Below are 22,540 nucleotides of genomic sequence, written 5' to 3'. Positions count from 1 at the left end.
GTCTCACATTGAAAAATTAAAAGAATATCACAAATGCAGATTTTGGTTTATCACGATACAAAAAATCTGAAATTTAACTTTAATTAAATTTTGCATGCACAGTAGACATATTGCATGATGATGTTTAGGTGGTTTTACTTAAAATTCTCTAACTTGGAAGTGAAAAAATCTGACTTCTGGATACAAACTATTATCAAAATCTAGTCTTTGACCTCTGACCATTCCTTATAAATGCTTTTCTCCCTCATCACATATGCAACATATTAAATTAATACACTTTAATACTCTGGAGAAATCTATTGAATTATAAATGCATGCATTTATTGATTGCTGTATAATCAAAATGAGCCCCAGCCTAAAAAACAACTCATGGCATGACAATAGTGGCTTATGTGTGATTATTCTGCTAAAGTATTCCGCTGACATTGTGTATTCAGTCTAAACCTGCATCTAAGCCCAGTGGATTTATCAGGCTTTCCTTCTGGAGCTGTAGCATGATGCAATCTGTGATAAATGGGCCATCATCCATGTTTATACTACCTGTGGGTGAGCGCATGCAGGCCTTTTGGTAGCGAGCATATTTCCACAAGCTTTGTTGGATTATAGCTGTCGATGGCCATCATCATAACCGCTTTATAGATATGGTGACTGTATCAGAGCACACCTTTGATCTTTGCAGTTTTCTGTTCCTATCAACCTGCAGATTGTTTTCATCATTGCTAAAGATGAGATAGTGTTTATATATGTAAAAGGTCAAATGCATAAATGAGTCCAGCCATTTGTAAATCATTGACAGAATTCAGTTCAATCAATGAAAAAGAAATACAGAACGGTCAAGGTCATTTTAGTATTTTCACCATTATTGTCTTATTTATTTAACCTATTTTTATTGGTAGATTCACTTGCTTTAACTAACTTCAGATTGTTTTAATTGTGAAATACTGTATATTGCAGAAGCAAAAACATGCCTTAGACAAAAAACTGCTTTGACTTTCCCAGTCTTCCTCTATGTTTTGTCCTTTTCTGACCTGCTGCTTGCAGACAGGCGATGCCCTCCTGTTCTCTGTGCTCTTTCAGCTTTTCTGCAAAGGTCCTTGTCAGGCTGTTGATTTACAGTGGATTTTTATGACTTTGTGCACGGCGACAGCTGCAGCCGGGGGCATTATCCTTTCATTGCATCAGCCCATCTTTCTGCTTCTTTTTCCTGAATGCACCATCTCTTAAGTTTTAGCAGCAAATTACTTTGAATTATGACCAAGCGTCTACAAAGGAGATTAAAATGCATTGTGACCTTGCAAAATATGTTCTTGGCAAAATAAACAAAATGAAACTTTTATGTTTTATATTCGAAATCACATCAGCAGATTTCAGTTCGAGCATTATGTAATGGCAGTTTGGAGCTTAAGTAAATATGCATTCCTAAAATACCAGTGTAAAATATTTACATATATGCCAATTAGCTACATTATAAATCAAATACTAGCAAATACAGAACTGTGTGGGTTGCACAAATAACATAATCAAAGTATAAACAGAGAACCTCAGAGATTTTCTGCTATTATCTGACCTGGAAACTCTAACTGTGGGTCACAGATCTCAGGAAGGCCTCACCGTAGATTCCTCTGCTGAAAAGAATGTTGTCATAATGATGCCTTTATCTTTTTTAGATTGATAAACTTAGAGTGGCAGGTTTGCTACTAAGCTGGATAGCCAAGTAGGCAGCCCAACTAGTGCAGCTAATATCAGCTTGTGAGCCTCAAAGTGTTGCTCTAAGAAAAGAAGGATGACAGTGTTTTCATCCAATATTTGTAAAAATAAAGGGAAATTCTGTATTTTCTGGTAAGTAATTTAATAGCTTACTCTTTCACTTACTGAGGCAAAAGCTCTTTTGAACAGACAGTAAGGATAGACGATATGGCTGAAAAACATCTCGATATATTTGCTTTTCATATCAGTCAATATTAATAATTATCAATATTGATAATTATTGATTTGTTTTCTGTTTTAAATATCTGAAACACTTCCAAATTGGTGACATGGCCTTTTCCAAATAGCCACAATTTTTTTGTTGTCAAAATGTTCTTTAAAATTACTTGACTGCCATCTAAAAACAATACAAGAGGTGATAATATTTTATCATTATCATTTTTCAGGTTTAATGGCTCTGAAATAGAATATTTTCTCCCTACGATTGGCAAATTCTTGTTTCTAGTTCTAAAAAAATGCATTTTTAGCTAATAAATTCAGTTCAAATTTGACCTAAGCAAAGTTATAGAAAATCCCCATCATAGTAGGTGTTTTTATAGCATAATGTTTTTATCCTTTCACTTTTCCTTTCTGCTTAAACAACATGACAACAATGTCATGTTGTTTATCTTTTTCTATTTTTATTTATCAAAATTTCTTGGGGGGATTCAAAAAATCACAAGAAGCAGCAAATTTCAGTTCAATAAACAATGACTAGGCATTAGCACAGCACTAAGATAATTCAGTCTTTGTGTAATATTTTTGCATTTATTTAAATGTGGTTCTCCTTTTTCTTTGTTCTTCCTTCACAGCGTGGCCAGTCACCACCAGCAGAACCTGATGACTGTCGCCAATCTGGGCGTGGTCTTTGGGCCCACTCTGCTTCGCCCGCAGGAGGAGACGGTCGCAGCCATCATGGACATCAAGTTCCAAAACATTGTAGTGGAAATCCTCATAGAGCACCATGAGAGGGTAAGAGGAGGGCTGTGAGTCCAGGCATGGTCAAACAAATTGTACAGTGAAGATTTAACTTTTATTTTTCCTCATTCATCATTATTTATTGCACCTATTAGATCTAAACATGCCCACGGTAATTGTAAGTGCACTTTAAAGTCACATGCCTCAAGCTGCTTACGCAATTCACCATGGCAACAGTATGTCTGCATGAGAGCCTGCCATTGGACACAATGTTCAGTCAATGAATGGAGCAAACAAGACGCTAGTAAAAGGTTTTTCCACCACATGCATACATGTTGACATGAGTAAGAGAATGTGTGGTGAATAAATGCCTCACACATAAATATAATATTTATTTTTATTTACTTCATCTTTTTGAGAGTCAACAGGTGTAATTTGTGTAGATGTAACAGTAAAATGATGATATATAACTGAGCAATTAAAATTTTCAACAAAAAACTTCTTAGATTTCATCATTACCAAATCTTAAAAAACTACATATGATGAACTTTCTTAAGTAATGGAATATGTCATTATTTTTCAAAGATTTGAAAGGTCAGGCTCTTTAGGTGTTCAGTGACCTAGTAATTCCTCTTAGATCTGGAGGTTTAGTAACTCATGGTGGACCCAGCAACAACCTTTTTGCAAAACCTCTTTTGATCAAAGCAGTCTCTTTCTGTGTGAGACATTAGAATGTGGAATTTCTTTTGAGAGGATGTGAAACTCATCCCAGTCTGGCACATTTTTCGATTAAGACTGAAGGAGTTTCTTAAAGACCAGTCATGTTTAACAGCCAGCCCATGATGCTTTCTTTAATGTTTATTATATTGTCTGTTTTAACTTAATGTTAGGATTTATTTTATGACATTTTGCTTTGCTATGTTGATTTATTTTCTTTTAAATTGTTGAATAAGCTAAAAGCCCATCTGGGGATGTGCATTGCAAATTAACTGAGGCTTTAAAGGTTATAGTGTCCTGCTTATGTTTATGCTCAACACTTGTTCTTTCTTTATTTCTTGCAAATAACAAAAGGAAATTAAAAATATATATTTAATGAAATTAACCTGAATTAAACTACAACCGCTATTCTGTATTTATCAATTTATAGTTGCTCTTTTTGTTTTTTCAAACATTGACATTTGGGAGTTTTAGTGTTTCAGGTGCATCTCTATTTGATATTTTATTTGTGTTTGTTTTTTCTTAGTTTAAAAGATGCAGGTCATCTTGTCTAAGACAGATTTAGTTATAGGTACCTGTATGTCTTTACCATACTTCAGTGTACTTTATTCACATTTAATAACACACAAAGTAATGCATAATTTTTAAGTTGAGTGTGAAGAGCAAATTATTTTGTAAGGTTGAAGTTCATAAAAAATATAAAAAGTATTTTTCTTGTTTTAATAGCATATTGAACAGTTCTGGGTATCCTATTTCAAAAGGAGTAACAAGTTTGGCTAACCAGTTGGTTGCCCCGGTTTTTATTTAGAGGTATTAGAGCTGCTTACACACATGCCACGTCTTTCAGATATGTATTTGTAAAAGATTTTGAAATCTGTACACTTTTCCTTCCACTTTATGCACTGCTCTGTATTGATCTATTACAAAAACATTCAAATAAAATACATTGAACTTAGCAGTTGTAATGTGCAAAAATCTCACACGATAATATTTTGCAGTTTTTTTCAGCTGACATGTTGATGACTTATATAACTTCTAGTTTTCTCAAACCCAACCAGTTTGTTCACATTGCTTTTTTTTTTTACATAACTTTTGGTTTTCAAGCAGACAATTGCATGATAAACATTGCTTTTTAATCTGCGACCTAATTATGTCAACAGATATTTCAACAACAGCATAATGCTCCTCACAGGAAGGTTTTATAAGACTGTAAGGTTAAACAGTTCCTTCCAATTTCCTTAGAGCTGTTTTTTTTTGTTGTTTTTGTTTGTTTACACAGATATTCAGGGACGTGCCCAATTCGACAGGCAATTCAACAAACATGCAGCTTGACCAGTCGAGGAGGAGAAGCACTGAGAGCAAAGCACCATCCTGCAGTGAAAGGCCTCTCACGCTATTCCACACACTGACACATTCTCAGACAGGTGACCCCCATGCCCACAAATAACACATTTTTATACTGTTCACCTTTTACATACTTTATATATTGTCTCCTTAAGTTCTCTTATTGCATAAAAGTGTCAGCTTGCAATTGTATTTGAATTATGTGACAATGTTAAGAAACACACAAGACAAAGATTTTGTTGTTTTATGTACAACTAGAATTCACACTGTTCAGTCAGGACTTTTACAATTATAGCAGCAAAACGTATGTAAATCGAGCTTTATTTTTGTAGGTGAAAAGAGGAACAGTGTTGGCAACACCCCAGCTGCTGACATGCAACACCCGGTGTCTTCCTCTACAAACTGTAACAGCAGCAGCAGCAGCAGTAGCAGCACTGGCAGCCACAATAAAACCCCCAGACACAGCCTGACCAGCAACGACGGAGAGCAGGACGGCCGACAAATCCGACCCAGCTCACTGTGAGTCAGAACGTCTCGTATATACGGTTTCACTATGCAGCTCCTTACACTGTTCAAACAGTGCCTTATAAAAGTATTTACACACCTAAACTTTTTTTTTTTTTTTTTTACATTTTGTCATGTTGGGTGCACAATATTCTAGTTTTAATATGGCAAATTTATGCCTTTAATCATGGAAACTTGTAATTCATCCAAGTTTTTTCTCATAAATGTGACGTTAATCCTAAAACTTCACATTTTTTTGGCAGAAATTTACTCCCCCATGCCTATATATTTTTCTCTTATCTACTGTGGCCCTAATATTTAGTCTGTTTTTCGTCTGTAGAAGAAAAATAGTGCATTCTGCTTAATGTTTCATGTAATTTTTTTTTTAATTTTAGCTTAATTTTATTTCACACTACCCTCACCCCACTTTTCCCTCCTCCCCCAAAAAAGCAGCATGTGGTCAAAATTCTCCAAGTCTGTGTGAGCAAACAGCAGAGGGTTTTATGTTGGAGCTAAGCATAGCTGCTGAGTTATTTTCAGCTTCTCCGCTATCAACCACAATGTCCACCCTATCCTTTGTGGACAGAAACTGTGTCTTTCTAAAGCTGTTCGTCTCTTTAGTGAGGTGTGAATGTTAAAAAAGCTGCCAAAGCAAAGATAGAGCTGATAAAATGCTTGTGCTCTTGGCAGGGTTTCCTTTTGTAGAATCAGCTCCACACAGGAGAGATTTGGTGTCTGAGCTAACTTACAAATTCAATTTGTTCTTTAAATAGAAATATTAAATGGTCATTTAGCTTTGGATTCCTTGATATCCTGGAACCAGTTACTCAGAAGATCTTTAGTTTTTCCCTTCAGTTGCTGAGAGATTCACTTCGCTTTGTTGAACAATATCTATTTTGCAAAGGGAAGAGTTATTTCAGACGAATTACTTTCAGAAAATCTATTGGCATCACGCATGATATAACTGTTTCCTCATAATCTGAGCACTGATTACATTTTACTAAATAAAAATAATTGAAGAAGAAACATGAACAGCCATATTAGCTTTTCTGCAATATTCAGCTGAGTGGCTGAGACTCTGTGAACAACCAAACAAACTGCTGACTTGTGGAAATTCCTTGTTGCTCAATGAAGCTGCCCCAAAAGCAGCAACTGGTGCTGAGAGCAGCTGGCTGGAAAACTGCCAGAGTCCTGGAAATCTCTGTCTGCTCAGTCTGCCTCAATCTAAGCAATCTGAGCATTTCTAATTCTGGGTCCAATTGTTTTCAAGAAGAGCAATTTCACGCAGCGTATGTAAAAAGACAACAAATGGGATTTGCATGCAAGTGATGTAATAAGCTACACCAGCATCTGAAGATGCTCCACTGCCACAGCGTTGTCTGAAAAGTCCCAGCAGGTTTTTTACAGGAAGATAAATGAATTGTGGTCACAGCAGAAAGTAGTTCAAACTAAAGGATCAGGCTACCAAGAATCACATCCTACACATAGCTACAGGGGAACAAATATGAATGGATAGCAACAGCAAAACGTTTACAGAAAATAGCATTAATATGGAGGAAAAAAACGTCTATTTGCTCTCCCACAATGCACTTGCTGGCAGGTTGTGCTGTTTCAAGGCAATATCTGCACTTGTTTCATATTTTAAATGTTTTGGCCAACTTAGGACCTTTGGCAAACAAAACTTGGACTATGAGTTTTGGCTTGTGTGTTTACTGTTTTGAAAACGTGGAGTCTGAGTTTCTCGATTGCATAAAAGCAATCGAGAAAAAAACTGAAAACGTACAATTTAAAAACTTCCTACAAATATTAATAGGTTTTAATAAGGCTTTTTAAAGGCTTGTAGGCCTCTAAAGCATCCCAGGAAGAGGAACTTACTTTTTTGTAGCTGACGAATAAAAATGAAAGAAAAATAAGAATTAAAAAAAGTGAAGAAAATGTTAAACTTTTTTAATTCAGTAATAATTCTCTTTCCTACCATTAGCTTTGCACAAGACTCATACTTTGTTGTTGTAGTTTATTTGTTGTCACTTTGTCATGCTTTGTGTCTGTGTACGGGTGGCTGCCTGGGCACATTTGACTTACTCCGCTAATGAGACATTAAGAAGAGAACGAGTGTTTACAGATGGATTTATTGGCACTAGCTGGTAGTTGGCTCATGTGTTACTTTAGACTTTTAGGGCTGATGTAAGAGGAGCTTGGTCTGCCATAGCTCTCATAATGTCCTTGCTGCAGCTGCCTCTGGTTTGTAATCTAACCATCTTTTTTATTTGCCTCTGTGTGGGGCCTTCCTCTGAAAGTTACACAGGTGATTGCTTCACATAATCTTTTATCATCTGCTGTTCTTTTATGATTAATGGTTTTGAGATTTTAAACTAAAAACACCTCTTGTGTGTTTCCTTTTTTCTGTATTACTGAATCAGTCTTCATTCAGTTGTGGTAAAAGCATTGTGTTTTTTGCACATGGGTAATAATAGCCATTTCCCCTAGTTCTGACTAAGAAACAATAAGTTACACCTCCCTTGTGCATTCATGACACGCCTCTTGAAACATTTTCTACAAACAATGAAATCACAAAGATGAAAAGGCGTTAGAAAAATTTCTGTCATGTAAAGAATAATGCACAAAAGGCTGCCTGCAATTGTCAGTGTTGCATTTGAAAATTGTTTCCTCATGACTCTCCAAATTTTCACTGATGGCTGTTTTAACAGTAAACGTAAAAGGTAACCACAGTAACAGTCTCGAAGCATGATGCATAATCTGGTCTTGCTTTTCACTCAACATTCAAGCCTATCAGCAGTGTGAGTTCATCAACAACATGCGACACCAGAGACAGCATGGTAAATTTATTGGTTGCGAATGTTGCTTGCATTTGCTCGTTTCTATATATATATACATATAAACAGACACACACACACACACACACACATATATATATATATATATTATATATATACACAGTACAGACCAAATGTTTGGACACACCTTTCTAATTCAATGGGTTTTCTTTATTTTCATGACTATTTATAAGGCAAGAAATCCCACTTATTAACCTGACAGGGCAAGTTGACCTATGAAGTGAAAACCATTTCAGGTGACGACCTCTTGAAACTCATCAAGAAAATGCAGAGTGTGTGCAAAGCAGTAATCACAGCAAAAGGTTGCTACTTTGAAGAAACTAGAATATAAGGGGTATTTTCAGTTGTTTTACACTTTTTTGTTTAGTGCATATTTCCACATGTGTTATTCATAGTTTTGATGCCTTCAGTGTGAATCTACAATGTCAATAATCATGAAAATAAAGGAAACTCATTGAATTAAAAGGTGTGTCCAAACCTTTGGTCTGTACTGTATATATATAAATTCAAAGATTTGCTCGTTTCTAGTTTAAATCTGACACACAAGCAACATTCGCAACAAATAACGATAAACAACACAGCGGCTTTTTTTGGCCCACTAAAGATTAGTTTTTGTTTTGAAAAAACAGACTGATGGGATGCTGATAAAGACTACTTTTGTGTGCAAGTTTTTCAAAAAGGAGTTGGTCGATTGCCGAAGCTATTCAAGCGTAAAATACCATCTCAATGCAAAACATGTTGCAACAGGCCCAGATATCCCCAACGCTAATGTCAGCACCCACAGTCCACATTTCTAAACAAGACTTTTTTTTTCAAAGAAGTTACATGAATGATCAGAAGTTCCTGAAACTCTTGAACGCTGAATAGGTAATTTTGTCACTTATAATAGATCCTTATTTTTAATACGTCTTCTGGTAAAATTTGTATTGTATATACAATGAAACACAAAGCAAAACTATCCCTCATTATTAACCGGGCTAGCAAAACCTTTGGTTCATTTAAAAGTTTAATGAGCTGCACGCCTCTGTGGCCAGAAAAGCTACTCAGATCTCAGAGGACTACTCACATTTATTTGTTTTGGCTCTCTTCATTTTTTTCCTTGTGATTGTGGATTGTTTGTCTGTCTGTCTGTCCTGATGATCCATTGTGTACTTAGGATAATGCACAGTACATGCTAACTTTTGCACCAAATATTGAGAAACGTTCGTGTTCTATTAAAGCTTTGAGATAAATAGGGAATTGCGATTTAGTTTGCTAACACTTTCAACTGGTGTAGTTAAATGTCTTTTTTATTTTCTGTCTTCAGACTGAACCCAAAGAGTCGAGGCAGTATACCCACAAGGTAGGAAAAGTCTTCCACATGTCCTCCATCACATGTAAACTTCACAGTTTACAAGCAAGGTAGTTGAATGTGTAAATTTTGCTTTTCAGTGCAATATCTCCGAGCCCCACCTCACCTCGTTCTCCCTCCTGGCCGATGTTCTCAGCACCTTCAAGTCCACAGCCGATCTCATCCGCTTCCAGTGACTCTTCCCCAGTCAGGTTGGTCCATGTCGGTTCTTTGTTTTGTTTTATTTAAAGCTTACAAGGTTGCTGATCCCAGAGAAATACGAGTAAAAGTTTGCCTGCAGATGTTTTTTTGGTCATAATTCAAAAGAAAAAACAATCAGAATTCAGCAGTAATATAAATGGCAACAAATGATTATTTCACAGTTACTGCATTAAACTGAATCTGGTAAAATGCCAATCACTTACTTGAGCATTTTTGCTTTCACATTTTTATAAATCAAATACAAACATCAACTGATTCTTGTATTAGTGCATAAAAATCTAGTCCAGATTTAACTAGGTGTTAAGATACTATTGCTTTATTATAGGCCCCATCCCAAAAAATGCTGATATAACCCTTCACTATAACATAAAAACTAGAAGAGTTTAATGATTTGTGGGACATAAAAAATAAAACCCAACTAAGCAAATGTTTTATGCTCAGATTAATGGGATGTTATAAAAATGTAGGTAAAGCTAACAACAGCTGGTAAATATGACAGTTTTATAATCTCTAAGTATGCAGTGAGAATATAGGAATTTGGGTCTTTAGAATAAGTCTCATTTCTCCAGCTGTTGAGCAAAGTTCATCCGAGTCCTGTTAAAGTAAATGTCTTAAATGTTTATTGGGAACATTGTTCTGTGCCCTTTAGCATGATGCGACCCCTGATCTTCCCTATGAAAGGAGATCATTCAAAAGCTAAATCAGAAGATCAGGGGTTACATCCTGGATCAAGAAAGTGCTCTGAACTATTTATATATGGGCCAGACTGCAACCTTTCTTATATAAGGCCCTCTATTTAAATTGGAATAGAAAACAGCAACACCGATTGGTTGCAGTCATTCACCTAAACCTTGGCAGATGTACAGCATTTGAACACTCCACATTTAAAGACTTAGCTGCTAATACCTGGTTCTCTCTGTGACTGCTTAAAACCCAAAGTAGCCTTTCACTCAGAACGCTGTCTAGAGGAGTACCTGGTAAAGATGTACAAACCCCTTAAAAATAGATTTCTCCTTTTCATTTATGTCTAGTGAAGAATTTCTATGTTGATTTGGGTTTATGAATCATCAATTTCTTAAAAAATCAGCAGGTTTTTTTCAGAGTCTTCACCCTGACCATCCATATTGAAGTGGTTTTCCTACATTCATCCTTTGGTTCAAACCAGTAACTCCTGAATAGTTTTTTTCTGGAAAGCTCAATACCAGTGTCATTTGACTCCATAGATTTACAATTGTGATGGTAGGAGAGAAAGGCCTTTTTCCTGGCAATTTTTTTTATCTACTTCAGCGGCCAAATTTAGGCAAATATCTTTTTTTTTTATTTCTATTTTCTAACATATGATTGTTTCAAGACACATCAGAGTTTCCTGCCCCTTCACATGTAGAAGAGCAGCAAAAACTAAAGGCCTCTGTGTCCTGTTGTATTTATTCCCCAGGAAAAGGAAAAGTTATAAATTATTAATCAGAAATTTCAAGAAATTATTTTAAAAAGTTAAAAAATAAAATGAAGCTAAGTAGATAGAAAAAATCTTCAGAAAGTTTTAATTGATAGAAAATGTTTGAAGATAGCAAAACAAGTGGCACCGCTACATTTGTAGACAGCTTTTATTTCTTTGAGTTTAATACCAAGCTGAACAGATAAGTAAAATGTAGATAATAGCCTTTTTGAATTTCTCAGTGTAACTTGCTGCTACTGCAGTACGATCAGTTTATTTTAAATATTTTTCCATCTTTACCAGGAATTCCAATGAACAAATTCTAAACAAAAACGGCAGTTTAATTTATTAAAACATATATATAAACTAATTACCTGTCTTAAAAAGAATTATGCTAAATCTTGATGTTTTGTTCCAACTTTCTGTGTGCTTGTAGTATCACAGGCAGGAAGGCTCGAGCGCTGTATGCGTGCAAGGCAGAGCACGACTCAGAGCTGTCCTTCATCGCCGGGACCATCTTTGAGAATGGTGAGTCAGACGCCGGAGCTGGCAGCAGTGAAGGAGAAAGACAGGATGTGTGTTGGCGTTATAGAAGTTAATTTGTTGTGAAAACACACAGTAAGCCGTAGGGATTTGCATTTCCTTAGACTTCCTTGTTACGATTTGAAAGATTGTGTTCACCCTACAAAACACTTTCTTAATATCTGAGTAAAGGAGCTGTTTGCTTAGTTTTTATTAAGAGGTGAAAACAACCCGTGCATATAAAAGGAGGATCTTTCATTAGCTTATTTATCTTTTCTCCTATATGACTGGAAGAATTTAACATGTCAGCTTTTTTCAAAACTCCCACAATAGCTTCCTTTAAATGAAGGCCATATTTGCACAGATTCAAGGGTGAAAAGCTATTAAAACTGTCCATGCACCGACTCACTCATTAACACTCCCCCCAGTGCGTCACCTGTTTATCTGTATTTGTGTATATGTGTTGGAAGACATTTTGAAATGACAAACACACATAGTGCTCATGGGAGGGATTCGGTTTTCTTGTTCTTACAAGCTGACCTTTAAAATCTAAATAATGTTGGCATCTTAAAGACTATTGATAGTTATGTAATGCAGAGCAGTGTCATGTGAGCCCTCATGGGTCAAACTTTGTCCGTGGGGACATGTAATCCTCAATGTGGTATCTGAACACTGCAGGCTTTTCACCAGCAGCCAAGGACGAAGCATTTAATCTGTCCACAAGAAGCTCAGACTACAACCGCCATGATTTTTTAAAAAACAGTTGTAATAATAACGCTGCATTACAACATATGATTGCTTCCTGACTAGCACAGATTCATTCAGCGATTTGAACGCTCAGAAAAACATGAAGACCAAACTGAGAAAACACAAACAAAAACTAGGACTTTTGGAATGATGTTCTTTGGACAGATAAGTCCAAAGATAAGTCCAGAGTACATATTTGGCAAAAAGTAATAATAATAATAATTACAGCACTCCAGGAAAAGAAACTCATGTCATCTGTGAAGCATGGAAGGGGAAGTGCCATCCTTTTGCTGCTGCAGGACCTGACCAGGTCAGCATTTTAGCTCACCTCAGAGCCTGCCTGAGTAAAATGTAAGCAAGTCTGTAAAGTAAACTTGAAACAGAACTGCAGCCTTTAGCATGATAGTGACCCAAAACAAACTGGCTGAATCCTCTGAACACTGACTGAGGTTAAGGAAATGGATGGATACAATGATAAATTATATTTACTTTCATGAAACCAGATGCCTGTTGCATGTTGTCAAAAATAAGCCTGATTGGGATCAGAAATTTCTGACTCTGATGCGGATCCAGCTAATTTAAGAACAGCCAATTGGCAAGTCTCAACCTGATGTTTTAAACTCAGTGCCAGTTATAGGCTGGAAAACTCTGCAGCCAAAAAGTACCCTGAAATAACATTATATATATGTTGTCTGTATTTCTTTTGCGATTTATTGATTACCTTATTCACCAATATAGACATTTCATGTCACTTTTGTATATTTATTTCTTGACTGACAAACATTGTATCCCAGATTAGTTTCTGCTCAACAGCCTGTTATTTCTAAACATATCAGACTTGACACATAAAGCTACGCGTGTCGTTAAGCTCACATATTTGGTTAATGTTTGCTTTGTTAGCGTCTATTTTGATATGACTTATTAACGCAACTCAAATTATATAGCTGAGACCAGATATTTGCACAATAATATAACTTCGATTTACTTAATGCAAAATTAAAATTACTTCCAAAAATGAAGGTCTTTCAGTTCTGATCAGTTTTTTTATGTGGCCTTTCAGCCCACATAGTTACAGGACTTTTACTGTAGCCAGCATCTTCAAAAACGTCTTTTTGATTTTGATGCTGGCCTGCAAATTTAAACTAAAACAAGTTCATGTGTGAGACATGAGAACACATTTGTTTAAACAGACGAATGTTGCAACGTGTGGAGGTTTCAAATTGTGTTGCTGATTTCTTGGTTGACTATTTCTTCCCATGATGTCACAGGAAGCAGTGTGTTTGAGGTGTTGCTTTAACATACATTCCTAGGTGTGCCTCCATTGAACTCAAATGTTGTGAGTTAACCAGCTTACAAAGCCATGACATCATTGGCACTTTCCAAAATTGCTTAAAGTCTAATTAATGTTATTGTGTGTAAATATCTCATTTCAACTGTATAGTACTTAATTTATGCCGTCATATTTTACATCTTTCTGTTGCTTCTTTACAGTTCATGCTTCCAGGGAGCCCGGCTGGCTGGAGGGGACTCTGGATGGTCGAACTGGACTGATTCCAGAAAACTACGTGGAGCTGCTATAGCCACAGCTGGACCAAGAAACTTAACGTAGACCAAGCTGGACTTGACTGCACAAAACTCCTCTGTTATCATATGATCAACTGGAGCAGATTTTATTGACTTTGTGTTGACTAGGTTGGAGAATAGAAACTGGACCAAGCAGAAAGGGATTTGGCACAGGACTGAAGCATTGTGGACTTTGTCTGAATTGCACTGGGAAGAGAAAGAGGGAAAAACTGAAACTGTTGTGGGAAGTTGTAAGTGTTTGTGTGTCAGGGGTGTAGATAACCCGAGGGTTTGGTGAAATTACTCTTCTAAGTGAGCTGATATATTTGAGGTGAGAGTTGCAATTCATTTTTTAAACGTCTGTTTTACTACTCTGATCTGGACTGCCCCTTCCTCATCATTCCCCATTGTCATTAGGTATACACAGCATTATTGACAGGGAACAAGATAAATGGTAAGTGGCCTTCAGCTTTAAACTGCTTGTTCATCTCTCCATTGTTTGGTCGCTAATCCCCTTGGGAAATTTGAGCCCTGGAAGCAGACGGCGATGATTGGGCTCGGCTGTAAACGTGTTCGCAATCGCTCGTTGGGTAATTCCAGGGGAAGACAGTCCGCTTCACTGATGTTTAGGAGTAAAACGCCGTGAGCCCCAGGGCAGATCCGCAAGACTGATGAGTACGCTTCAAACGGTTCGGGTCAGCGTTGGCGCCACGCTCATTTGTAAGGAAAACCTTTGCAGAGCCATCACTTGGAAAGTAGAAATGTGAAAAATCTCACACAGGATCCACAGGCAGCTCAGCAGTTTACAGTGAGGCGTAGGAGGAGCAACTGATTGCTGCTGGTTATAACAAGCCCAGCTGCAAGGCCTTGCTGCAAGTGGAGAAATGATGAGTCATGTTTGCACTATGTTGGTCCATTCTTGGAATTCCAATCAACCAGGAAACTTTTTCTCTCTCCTTTTTTAACATTACAAAGCACCTGCATGTTTTTTCCCCTCTTATTTTTTCCATAACACAGAATCTGAAGCTTTAATATTAGCAGCACAGAGAGAGAAGACATAATGTCATTCCCCAGCTTTGATCACATTATGAGGAATTATAAAGACTATTAAGCATAATGATGTGAGGACAGATTGACATTTTGATTTTATAGTTAATGAAATGTAGATCATTTTCTGGGCTGCAGCGACTGCTCTTGTTTCCTGAGGTGAATGTTTTGGTAATAATGAGTTTTTTTCCCCCCATTCTATCTTTTATCAACAAGATTCTTTTTAAAGAGAATTTTAAAAGGAGAAAAAACTAATGGGAGAATAAAAAAAGCAAGCTAATGTGAAATAAGACTACTTTGTTCATAATTATATAAACTTATTTATAAGATTTTCTTGAACGTAAAATTCCAAACTTCATCCTTTTGAGGTGTTTTTAATGATCCTGTAAATAAAAACAGCATTTTGATGAGGTATAATTTTTTCACAAGTATGAAATTTTATATTTTGTATTTCTAGCTTACTAACTTAATTCCATTATTGCATTATTTGTTGCCAGAATTTTCTATCATTTATGTTTGTTCACAGCCTTAAATATTCCTACAGATTTTGGTGAAGGATTGTGAAGAATTAAAGATACATCTTGAACAACTTCTGCTTTGAGTTTTATGTTTTACGGCTGGAGTTTTTGATGCATTTCTGGAGTGAGACAAAAAATATATCTTTTAATTTTGACCAATTGCTTGCTGCATGATTATTAAATCCCAAGTGATTTATTTTACTCCCTTAATGACTTAAACCTTTTTGCCATTTCTCAGTCCCTCTCTGTTGTGCTGCCACTGAGTATAAACAACAACAACAAAAAAAATAGTTGTCTGTATCGTCACGTTTGTTGATGTGTAACCATAGCAACTAGATATGATACTTGCTGGAGACTCCTCCCTGCCATTACTGGCTGTTTTCTCAGCCAGAGAAGGTAGGAAGTGTCTGACAGACCAGAGTTACTTCTCCACAGATTATTGGGTTTTACTTTAAGAAACAAAAATGGTTTCAACAGAAATGGCATTGAGCATTTACTTGTTCAAATTTAGCTCAAATTCTGCTCTGTGATTGGTTGGGAGACATCGCTGACTTCTCAGTCTATCAGTGAAGACACATTCATCTTAGTGCAGATCGTCTGATTGGGTGTAGCTCTGATTTCATCACTTAATTCAGTTGTCTTTCAATGGAATAAAATAAAATAAAATCAGATTAGACAGAATTTAGGCAGTTTTGCATTTGATAAAGCCTGTTAAGCTTTTTTTTGTTTATAGACAAAATAATGCTAGTTAAAACTGTTACCTTTGATCAAAGCAATAGCCTAGCTTTCTTTCCTCTATTTTTCACCTTCCTGTTTGTGAAAAAAATTAAAGGAATTGATCCTAAATTAATTCCATGCAACCTTGCTTCATTAGATATACATGTTTTATTATCTGGAAAAATAATCTTAACCTGACCATATTGGATTCTATTCAGAACTGAATTAGAGTGAACTATGTAAATAAAGTCTAATTTAAAAACTAGTTTTTATTGGTCACAAAATGTTAGGCTTTTCCAACAACAAAATGTTCTAACCTCATTTTTTAAACTCAACCTCAGGATGTTAACCTCATCACTTCATATTTTTTGTCTCATATTGAAAATAATAAAATTACACTTGAGTAAATATGGCCATTTCCATCAACCCAGAAGAGATACCTGACTGAAATGAAGTTTTAGGGAACAGCATTGCAAAACAGGAACTTTATTGTGTAAGATGCTTGAACTAGAGAAAAATCAGTTCTTCCACATTTCCGCCTTGAACCAGAGATGACAGACATCATCTGACACAATGCCAAATCCAATGTTGAAAAAACTAAACAAAAAAGAAAAAAAAACACAAAAACCTAATTCAACATGTAATCAAATAGGGGAAAATATTGACACTGAATACAGAAGTGTAAATATAAACCATTTTTAAACTTTTTTATATCTATATTTGTCTTTACATTACATTACATCTACATAACTGACATATGAACGAAAACAGACTTCAGTGAAAGCCATAGCTCTGTATACCAGTGAAACATGATCTGCCCTTAATGTTTAAAGATAATTGCATGTATTTTATACAAAGTAGACTGTGACAACCCATATGAGGGTAGTGCAATTTTGTCAGGCTCTGGAAAACTTATTTTCACGTGGAGATATTGTTTTTCCTTGTATTTTTTTTTTGTTTGTTTTTTTTTCCTTTTCATCTTTTAAGTGACCAGTAGATCTTTACAGCAATATACAGGAGATCCAAAGCCAAGACCTTTTACAAAAAAAAGACACATTTGAAATAAAACCCGAAGTGCTAAGAAGTAAGCTCATAGGTGCTACACAAATTGTAACTGCTCGATTACTTCAGTTTGTTTTCAGTTACTCCTCTGCTTTGGTCACTGTTGTTTAGCGCAAAACAAAAATTCAAAAATAAACGTCCTTTAGTCGGTTGCCCCAAACAGCCTTCTACCTCTCCTCTTCCTCATTTAGTTTTATTTTTTTTAAAAACCAAACCAAAACAAAAAAACACAGTGAGCATTCTTGTCGACTTGTGCACACACTTGTAGAATTGACATTTACTTCACAAGACAAACACTTCCTAATGTATTCATCACATCTACCTTTATCAAACAAAAACCGACAAACGGGGAAAAAATTACATTTTTGACTTATTTAATGTACAAAAATTATTAATTAAAATTAGTCATATCAAAGAGGATCAGAATAATGTATTTAAAAATCACAAAATATTTATTTTTTTTTACAATAGATCAATCTCCAAAAGCACTGATATTTGTCTATTTCCTGATTTGAAATCGTATTTCTATGGCTCTCTGTCTCCCTTTTGCAAGGCTTTTAGTCAAACTGAAATGTATAAGAAAGTCGTGAGTGCTGACAGACATGTAAAAATATGTTTTCTGTAATAACAGACACTTGTTTGCATTGCACTGGATATGTCACCTTTATTTATGTACATCTAACCCTAAAAGCAGGCCATGGGGGCAAGGGGCAGGGGAGCGTTACGTTAAAGCTGGCCTCCAGACTCGCCGCCACCTGAACACGAATGTAATACTGTACATTCGTAATAACTGTAAAGCCACCTGAAACAAGAGGATTCAGTTAAAATCCTCAGATTGATCAACACGCTGGGATAAAAGCAGACTCTGGGTGAGCTACAGCCGAAAAGCCTGTGAACTAAACAGTCACCCAGTAGGATTGGCTTCAAAGAAAAGAACAAAACATATGGCTCTTAATAGAAGAGTACTGCTAGTCTTTTGTGCATTTAAGTAAAGAGCTGAAAATCCATATGATGTTCCTACACAGGTTCATGTATAAACTCCACTTTTCCAGACTCAGTTTTGTAGCATTCCCAGTTCTTTCACTTTAAATTATTAATAATTAATGTATGAATTTAGGACTGATATTTCAACTATACAAAAACCAACAACAGGAGGAGGAACACAAGGAAGGGAGATAAGACACAAGGAAAAAGAACAGAAGGAACAGCAACATTAAGGAACAGGACAGAGATAAAACGGAAAACATTTCTCTATGCATACTTCTTTCATGCTTGTCAAAACTCTGTAGGAACCCTGAAAGCCAACATCTTAGTTAGAAAATCCAAGGACAGTGGCGCAGGAAGGTGAACAGTGTTGTGTTTAGACTCAGCAGAAGCCGCTGCAAACCTGAACATTAGATTTGGCCACTAAGCTGGTACGAATGCTTTATACACATAAACAACTGTAGCAACATCTGAATCTGAAAAAAAATAATCATCTTTTAAACAATTGATTCTAGTTAGCTGGTGTTATCTGTGACACTGTAGATTGAGCACCCTGAAGCAAAGTTACAAACCACCACTGTACACGTTACCCTTCACATCTGTAGGATATTAAAAGAAAAGTGATAAAAACCTTTCATGATATTTGGCACTAATAGGACAAAAATATTTGATGTAATGAGACATTGCCTGAGCAAGAATAAACTAATTATGTGGACTCGACTGCAGCTTCTTACGTTTCAAATGGATGAATTCTACAATGAATTAAAAGGCAGGTTTTATGTATAAAGTGTGTATTTAAACGCACTATTCACTGTTTTACTGTTTTTCACCTATTTTCAAGAACATTTTATAAAATCAGAGCTTGATGGGAAAAGTAGCCCAAATACATTTTCTGTTGCAGAGATCAGAGATCCACCAATCAAAGATTTATGGAAAAAATAAACAGTTCAGATTGTATTACTACATTAAAACTGCATGTACTTCATGCATTTACTTGTGCTTAATAAAAATCAGATAATTGTTCCATTATACTTTGATGCAAAAAGGGGTTAATATTATAGATCCTTACAGGTTTTATAGGATTCAAGTCTATCTGCTGTATCAAAGAACCTGCAGCACAACACCTGATGTGTTATTGTCCTTAGCACCCAAATATTAATTACTCTAAAATGGAATGGGCGTGCAAGACCTCAAAGAAAACTGGAAGCTGCTACAGCCTGGAAAAAGCTTGATTGGTGAATTCAAGATGCTATCACTACCTTTAAATTACATATAACAAATGTGGAACTATTTGAAAAGCCGCAAGCTCAGTTTGAGAGCAGCTGGCAGTGAAAAGGACAGGACTGACATTTTGAGCGAGGTTGACTTGAAGTATCATGGATAATATCGAGCACACACACAGTGGGCATTTTCATGGATTCACTCACTCGATTTGATACATATTTTTAAAATGTACCCAAAAAATAAAAATTGCAACTGGTTGCAAACATTCATCATTTGATAGGAATTTGCATTCTCTATCAACTCAGATATAAATTGTAAGATAGTGGCTGCTTACAATACATGTAAAGAGAAGTAGGGTTGAGACAATACCTAATCTTCCAACTCAAATACAAAACAAATTGTATATTTAACCATAATATAGAAGTTCTTTAAACCTTTTAAGACCTGGATATGAGAATAATAATATTTAAAGTTGCTGGGCTGACTTTGTTTCCTGCACAGAACAGAGACAGAGAGGACGTCCCACTTTCAAAATACCAGAAATGTCCAATTCAAAGAGGAATCAGAAGGAGACAGGTTGAGCAAACTAAAGCCAGGCAAAACATGAAGGTAAAAAAAGAAAAAAGATGTGTCTGTAAGCGATGGCTATAATGAGCATAAAAACTAAAAGGCACTAGTTTTCCCTCAGATACATCCTGTGTAAACATGTCAGGTTGAACTGACCGTGATGCCTGGTGTGAGCTCTCAATGCGTGATCAGCGATGTGCGTCTGCATAAAAACACATGAAGAAGAATCCACAAGCTGCTTTGTTTTTCTATTCTTCCATTGGTCAAATCCATTTTTTTGTCCTCGAGTCCAGAAAAAAAGTTAGATTCTTTCGCAATGTGTCCCCTTCGTCTCCAGACCATGACCAACACTCAGCGCAGAGAAGCACAGCAGGCGAGCGGACTGACACCAGGCAGGAGCAGATCGGGCTGGCGAGCATCGGTGTGAGGAAACGGTTTTAGTAATGCAGGCAGGAGAGAGTAAGAGGCCATATTAAATCTTTAGAAACATTAAATGTCTGAGGTCTGGAGGTGAGGACTGAGAAAAAACACAAGACGTTCAAAGGAAACATTCATATTGTTCTTGGTGTGCCAAGAGACTGAGCTACAGTCAGTGGTAGCAGGTTTGAGGCTATAGGTAATTTCTGAGTTCAGACTGAACAGACCAGGCCGGCAAAACCAAAACAAAAATCTGAACCAGACTTATAGGGGAAAGCAGAACTGGTGCAAGAGAGCCTGAAGCAGTGTGGCAGTTAAGGCATCGATTCACAGTTTAAGGCCGTCACTTCTGATGAAACAGCAGAGGTTTGACGCTCCCGTCTTTGAATTTTGGTATCTGGTTGGTGATGATCTCCGTCAGCATCTCTGGGAATTCCACGCTGAGGGTCTTATTCACAAAGGTGTAGAAACAGATCTGCAGGAGACCCTCCACCATCTGGAACGGGACACACACACACACACACACACCCAGTCTTTAATGAGAATCGTTTTGTGAAGTTGTTTTCAGTTAGCTAGATGTTTTCCAAAGAAAGTGTGCTGTAATGAACAGGATGTCAGAGGAGCTACAAAGAGATGGAAGAGATTTGAAGGGAGATGTGAACTCTGCAAAAACACAATCTGACTAAGTATTTTTTCTAGTTTCAAGTGCAAATATCTTAGTGTACTAGGAGATTGATGAAAAGAACTAGTTCCACTGGCAGATTTTATTTTTTTACTTTTAACAAAAAAAATTCAAGAATTTAATCATTTCAAGAAATTGAAAAAAATTTGTTATAAGACAAAAATTCCTATATCTTGCTGAAAGTTTATTTGTAAGTTAATTTTGTCTTATTTCAAGTATACTGAGATATTTGAAAAAAAAAAAAAAAACTAAACCAAAATTAATAGATAAAATTTTGTGTTTTTGTAGTGAAACCACTCATTTATGAAAGGAAGCAGCAAATCTGTGAATAATATGAATCAAAACTCAGCTTAAAGTAATTTTCCCCAAATGTTTGAATTTTTCAGACACTCATGTTTTAGGACTTAAAACAAATTTTAATATCAGATAAAGTGAGTAGAAGCAAAATTCAGTCAGATTTGTGTGAAGAATTAACATGGTGCCACATTGATTTCTGTTAGTGCAGTTGGCCTGACTAATGAACAGCTACGAGAGAAGAAGAAAAAGTCCCGTCTAGCTGAGCAGATGTGAGTTTTTGTTAACAAACCTCCTGCATGGAGTCCAGTAGCTTAGTTAGCTGGTAGAACCGCTGCCAGTTCTGACTCGTGTTCTCCTCTCTCTTCACAATGGCTTTTCCCAGCTCCTTGATGTAAGTCATCCTGATCTCATCAAAAACCGCCTGGCTCTTCAGGCCTTCTTTTGGAACTGCACACATGGAAAACAGAGGCACACAGAGATGACTGTGGGCGTAGCTTAGATGGAAATAAATATAACCTTCAAATAAATCTTCAAATAAAGCCAAGAATGGGGACAATATTTTTTTAGTTTTTTGTTTCCTAGTTTGTTTGTTCTTTTGTTTTTTTGCTCCCATTCAGATAAACCTGATCTTGTGAAGAGCTGGAATAAAATGCAGAGTATTTTGTCACACCTTTTGTTAAAAGTGCAGTTATGTCGACATCTTGACAACCAACCAACTTTGTCGACTTTAAACTGCAAAAGGAACAGTATATAAAGATTGCCCTTTAAAATTTACTCCAACACCCTGTTTTGTTTCCTAGTGAAGGCAAACTGTTTAATATAACAAATAAATCAATGAAGTCCCTGTCAGTCTGCAAAGAGTCCAAAAAAGCCACAGTCACCTACAGAGATTATGGACAGAGTGAAATGCAGGATGATTTACATAATCACATATTAGCAGACGCTATCAGGACTTTTATCTCTGACACAGAGAGGCATTTTTTTCTGCCTGTACTTCAAATCATTTTGTATCTTTCAACAAAATTTGTTCATTTATAATATTTTACAGAACTTCATGTGGAGTTGGAAAAGGCTACAATGCCCTTTTGCAGAATCATCTTGATATAGTGGCATCTTGTGCTA

General features: G+C 36.2%; 2 protein-coding genes across 3 annotated transcripts in view; one reads left to right on the top strand and one right to left on the bottom strand.

The window, feature by feature from the left end:
• Positions 1-15,539, top strand: part of LOC114153399 (rho GTPase-activating protein 26) — a 70,904-nt gene extending 55,365 nt beyond the window's left edge. Inside the window, exons 18-24 of the mRNA XM_028031935.1 lie at positions 2,559-2,718; positions 4,661-4,805; positions 5,058-5,244; positions 9,391-9,426; positions 9,516-9,626; positions 11,508-11,599; positions 13,832-15,539. Coding sequence (XP_027887736.1) covers positions 2,559-2,718; positions 4,661-4,805; positions 5,058-5,244; positions 9,391-9,426; positions 9,516-9,626; positions 11,508-11,599; positions 13,832-13,920 — 820 coding nt within the window. The 3' untranslated portion in view covers positions 13,921-15,539. The remainder of the gene's footprint in view (positions 1-2,558; positions 2,719-4,660; positions 4,806-5,057; positions 5,245-9,390; positions 9,427-9,515; positions 9,627-11,507; positions 11,600-13,831) is intronic.
• Positions 15,540-16,650: 1,111 nt separating this feature from the next.
• The window catches only part of LOC114153400 (glucocorticoid receptor), a 66,604-nt gene continuing 60,714 nt past the window's right edge, over positions 16,651-22,540 (bottom strand). For both annotated transcript variants that reach the window (XM_028031937.1, XM_028031938.1), the window contains 2 exons: positions 21,708-21,865; positions 16,651-20,935 (listed from right to left, as the gene is read on the bottom strand). In XM_028031937.1, the coding sequence (XP_027887738.1) occupies positions 20,783-20,935; positions 21,708-21,865 (311 nt within the window). In that variant the 3' untranslated portion in view covers positions 16,651-20,782. The remainder of the gene's footprint in view (positions 20,936-21,707; positions 21,866-22,540) is intronic.

This window comes from Xiphophorus couchianus, chromosome 11 (assembly GCF_001444195.1).
Source record: "Xiphophorus couchianus chromosome 11, X_couchianus-1.0, whole genome shotgun sequence".
Lineage (NCBI taxonomy): Eukaryota > Metazoa > Chordata > Actinopteri > Cyprinodontiformes > Poeciliidae > Xiphophorus > Xiphophorus couchianus.
The sequence above is the reverse complement of the archived record's forward strand: the minus strand, read 5'-3'. Positions and strand labels throughout refer to the sequence as shown.